This window comes from Lycium ferocissimum, chromosome 8 (genome assembly GCF_029784015.1).
Source record: "Lycium ferocissimum isolate CSIRO_LF1 chromosome 8, AGI_CSIRO_Lferr_CH_V1, whole genome shotgun sequence".
Taxonomy (NCBI): Eukaryota; Viridiplantae; Streptophyta; class Magnoliopsida; order Solanales; family Solanaceae; genus Lycium; species Lycium ferocissimum.
The window spans coordinates 37,061,638-37,066,729 of NC_081349.1; the positions used below are offsets into that span (position 1 = coordinate 37,061,638).

Sequence of the window (5,092 nt, forward strand, 5' to 3'; positions counted from 1 at the left end):
AAATTGGTAGTCTGTATCTTTGAGTGTCATATTAGGTCCATATATTCCATAAACTTAGTAATATCATGTAGAATAGTCATTCATTTGTCAAAAAGGTTGTTTTCACCTCTGAGTTCTGACGAGAATCATTGAATCAAAGCATTTATTATTAATTTTCAGTTCTTGACGAGGTTTCAACAGCAAATTAAAGAAAAAGCGGAAATTAAGAGACTCAAGCATATTTACCAATTCGAAACTATCTTAGTCGTCAAAAAACCTGTGATGCTCCGTCTATGAGCTCAATTGGAATTAGAATGCGTGCTTTGTTGCAATTTGTTTTAATTTTTTTTTAGATGTGTAATTTTTGTATATAATTTGATCTTAATTTTTTTGTATGTATATATTACAGTATTAATTTATTATTTATTTTGGTACACTAATTATTTTATCCATTATCAACTAAAATTTATAAAGTGATATGTTTGACTGCGCGAAGCGCGGACCAGATACCTACTGTGAGAAATAAAAAAGAGCAATAAAGAGATCAGTTGCTAGAGTATAAGGGAAAGACAATAATTGAGTGCCAACAATTTGTAGTACCGAAACTGATCTTTACTTTAAAATCATGAAATATAGATTCTGAGCAATTGATAATGTTCAGCATTATTCATCATGGTACAATAATTTCACATAATTAAGGGTACATGCCACTAGACAATCGCGGTTTTGCGAGAGCAAAAAGTGGCATGTTACAAAAGGGATCGCATTCAAAAAAATCATATTGTGGAGACTTTAGTGGTAAACTCCAAGTAAATCCTTGAAGAAGCCTAGCGAGTAACATGGTAGTAATTGGAGAACCAAGTTTCACAGCTGGACAACCTCGTCGTCCAATACTAAATGACAACAAACGTAATTCTGAATCAGTGAGAACAACTTCACCAGGGCCACCTAATAATAGATGGCGCTCTGGCTTGAACTTCAACGGATCCTCCCAAATATTTGGGTTTCGACCAAGTCCAAGACGACTTAATAGCACTACACTCCCTCTTGGGATGAAGTATTCGCCCACAATAGCATCATCAACAGACACATGCGGAGCGTTAAACGCCGCCACCGGATGTAGTCGAAACGCCTCTTTTATGCAAGCTTTCACATAATTTAGCCGTGGCAAGTCCGATTCTTGAACCAATCTATTACTCCCAACGATCGTGTCAATCTCTTGCATGGCCCTTTGCATTATCTTTGGTTGATTCAACATATGTCTCATTGTCCATTCAACTGCATTTGAGGGATTATCTAATGTATTAAGCATCAATTCCTGTCAATATTGATATTATTAGAAACCAATAAGGTCAAAAAAAAAAAAAAAAAATTGTGGTCTTAAATAGAAGTGTTAAATGGCTGGTTCATGCGATGAATTTGGGTTGGTCAAAATGAGTTGAATTAACAAATGAGCGGATTGAATAACTCGCACAAAAATTACGTGGAGAGATGGGTTGAATCAAGATAAGCTACACAATATATCATAGCTCAACCCGTCAAATTATTACAAAGTTTTAATTTCTTTGTTTATTTGTTATAATTTGTTTAATTATCATATAAAACTAATACTCCCTCTGTCCCAATTTATGTGGCACCATTTCCTTTTTGGTCTGTCCCAAAAAGAATGTCACTATTTAGAAACAATTTAACTTTATGGAATGATTTACAACCACACATTTATATAAGACTTGTTTTGGACCATACATTTCAAAAATCATACTTTCTTTCTTAAACTTCGTGCCAAGTCAAATGGTGCCACATAAATTGGGATGGAGGGAGTAGAAGAAATTCTTTATTATATACTCCCTCTGTTTCAATTTATGTGATCCTATTATTATTTGGGGAGTCTACGAGGTGGTTCTTTGGCCACATTTGCTTTTACAACTAGTCTAAATTATTTGTATTATAAATTATCATGACTTATAGTATCTTTTATGTAATTTCTAAATATACAAGGTTTATTTCTACGAACTTAAAAAATCTATATCAAAATTAACAGTCAAAGTTATAAAGTTTGACCCTCGTACCCCAAAAAAGTTCACATAAATTGAAACAGAGGAAGTATAACATATCAAATAAAGAAAATGTTGTTTTTAAGAATACTCTAACAAGGTTTCTTGTGGTTCAGTTTGAGTTACATATTTAGTCCAAAACAGCTCATCTTTTAGATGGATTGATTTGAAAATGGGCTAAACCAATAAACAGACAAACCCAACCAAACTGGGCGAGTTTGGCTGGTCATATTTTGCATGGTGGGTCATTGCACAAATGCCCCTATTTCGGGGCGGTCGTTAAATTTTTCCGCTCAAATTAATCTGTAGTCTTTAATTTTTTTTCCCTTCAGCACTTTTCGCGACATAAGTTTATACTTCTGTATAATAATATCCCACAAGTTATGTCGGACATGACAAAATTTTCAAAAATCAACATAAAAATGACCAGGAACACATCAAACTCTACAAAAACAGACACATTATTCAACTCAAAAAGGACAATGAATATATGCCCCAAAAATTATAACTCCAATTTCTAAACACTAAAACAAACTCTAGAAGTACTATACAGCTTATGTTGCATAACTTAATTCCCACAAAACTTATGTTGAGCGGAAAAAAAGTCCATTTTACGAAGATAAATATTACATAACTTATGCCGACCGCAGCAAATCTGAATATTATCATTAAATGAGCAGAGGGGCCAAAAATTAGAGACTACAGATACGAGGGCCAAAAATTAAAGAGCAGGGCGCTTAAAGGACAATCCGTGCAAAAACTTCTTTCATGGTATGATTTGCCATCTCTAGTCTTAAATATGCATGCCATTAGTCATGACATTGATTTATGTAACCGTAAATTATGCACATCACTAAAGGTAAATAAAGGCTTAACACATAACCAGCTGCTTAAACTTTCAAGATATTTCATTTAGACATTCCAACTAAATCTTGCATATGAGCACCTCAACTCTAAATAGAGTGATTCAGTTTGACACTTTTGGTTCAAATTTTAGAAAAAGATTTGTGTGTGATTTCATTCATTTATTAGATAGTTGGAGTTAATCACATCAAATATCTCATCTCCTTTAATTATACATATCAACCTCAAGTAGAAAATGTCTGGGGTTTTACAGCTTATTGAGGCGAATGCGTATAATTAAGGAGATAACATATTTTATGTGGTTAACTTAAATACCTAATAGACGGATGAAAACACACGCAATTTTTCTTTCAAAATTTGAACTGAAAGCGTCCAATTGGAACATATTATTAGAAGTTGAGGTGTTCAATTGGAACAAGGCTTAGTTTGAGTGTTTAAATGAAATATCCTAGCAAGTTTAAGGGGCTACCATGTATTAAGCATAAAATAAAAAACTTAAAGTTTACCATGTTGTGTACATGGTTTAGGGTGACTTACAAGGACTTGCGCTTTAATCTCTTTAACATTCAACAACGGACTCCCATTGGTATCTTTGAGCATGATAAGAACATCAAGGATGTCTTCTTCCACAAATTTGTTGCCATCCTTCCAAATCTTAATCCTCTGGTCAACTTCATGATCAGTGTGTTTACTTGCTGTGGCAAAGGCATCCTTGAGAATTGCCTTGTGACCATCTAAATCTAAATTAATTAACCATGGTAAGTAATCTGAGATGCTAAAAGAATGGAAATATTCAAAAAGTGTGAAAATCGCATCAATTTGCTCCTCATCCTCCTCTTCGTCTACAAATAATCTCTTGCTGAAAATCATATTCTTAATAACATTTGCACAATAGTATCTTGTCACCTTCCTCAAGTTAATAACTCGAGGACGATACTTGTTAATGCATTGGTTGTAAACGTATCGAAGGAGGTGGTCAGCTTCTTCGTCCCTCTTATGACGAAGCCATTGAAGAGATGTTGGTGAGAGCACATGGGAAGCAAGTAATCGTCTCATTTTCACCCATTGATCACCCATAGGGAGAAAAGTTGTGGTCATGTAGCCATTGCTAACGAGGCTCGAGGACATGCAAATAGGCCTCGATGAGAAAACCGAGTCTTGCTCCTTCAGGAATCGGCAAGCAAGCTCAGCAGAAGTGACAGGAATGACATGGACATTGCCAAGACGAATGCAAGCGATTTCGGTATCCATTTCTTGCATAAGTTTATGTATCCACACAAATGCTGGCTTATCGCTTAGTAGCATTTCAGGAAGGCTCCCAACTAAAGGCCATGGTTTTGGACCAGGAGGGAGTTTATTGGTATTCTGATTTCTTATACTTATAAATTTGCTTGTTATCTTAAGGATTATAGTGGAAAGGACGATTTTCCAGAGAAAGTAGCTACATAAAGTGGAGAGGAAGACAATTAAGATCATATGAAGAAGGTTTTGAAATATAAAGTTTCTCATCATTTTTCCAGTGATTAATTACTGAAGGCTCAAGTTCAAAGGTAGTATGCCATATATCCCCTATTTATAGCTCTGCCTTTAAGCATAGGAATTTCTTGTGAAAACTTATGTTACTGTACCTTTCATCGTTTAGTTTATTAAATATGACCAAAATATTCACGACCTAGACATTTAGTTGTATATGTAGTGTATAGGTAGTATACAGATATGTATTAGGCATGTATAATATATGTGTATTTAGTATATTTATACACCACCCATATATTGTATAAATATTTTGTAAACTATATGGCCGAAAGGTAGTTGGCTGTAATTTTTTCAAATTTTTTATTTTCTATGGAGAACTCCAACTTAAACACTCTCATCCACACGAGCTTGAAGATTATTACTACAGCTCAGTCCCACTTTCCTTTAATTTGTTGTTTATTCAAAAGGACATATTTTAGAATTTAAAAATAACTTAGTTTTAAAATTTTCATTTAATCCTTAATGAGAAAGTTTATAGTCACATAAATTTTTATGGCTCTTTCTAGATTACGACCGAGTTTCAAAAGTCTTTCTTTTGTTGAACTAGTTTGTAATATTTGAAAGTCTTCAATAGAACAGACAAATCCATTCGTGAAAAAGAATGACCTTTCATGAAAAATCATCTCTTAAGTTCTAAAAATATAAGGACTCTTCTGAAG

General features: G+C 33.9%; 1 protein-coding gene across 1 annotated transcript; it reads right to left on the reverse strand.

The window, feature by feature from the left end:
• Nucleotides 1-584: 584 nt before the first annotated feature.
• LOC132066891 (isoleucine N-monooxygenase 1-like) lies at nucleotides 585-4,423 on the reverse strand. Its single transcript, XM_059460084.1, has 2 exons — nucleotides 3,435-4,423; nucleotides 585-1,297 (listed from the first exon to the last, which is right to left on the reverse strand). The coding sequence occupies exons 1-2, from the start codon at nucleotides 4,407-4,409 to the stop codon at nucleotides 674-676; spliced, it is 1,599 nt and encodes a 532-aa protein (XP_059316067.1). The 5' UTR covers nucleotides 4,410-4,423; the 3' UTR covers nucleotides 585-673.
• Nucleotides 4,424-5,092: the final 669 nt, after the last annotated feature.

Excerpts from the sequence above, each read along its gene's own strand:
- LOC132066891 (XM_059460084.1), bottom strand. The coding sequence starts at position 4,409 with ATGATGAGAAACTTTATATTTCAAAACCTTCTTCATATGATCTTAATT. Across the intron at positions 1,298-3,434 it reads AGATTAAAGCGCAAGTCCTT|GAATTGATGCTTAATACATT; the intron begins GTAAGTCACCCT and ends CAATATTGACAG.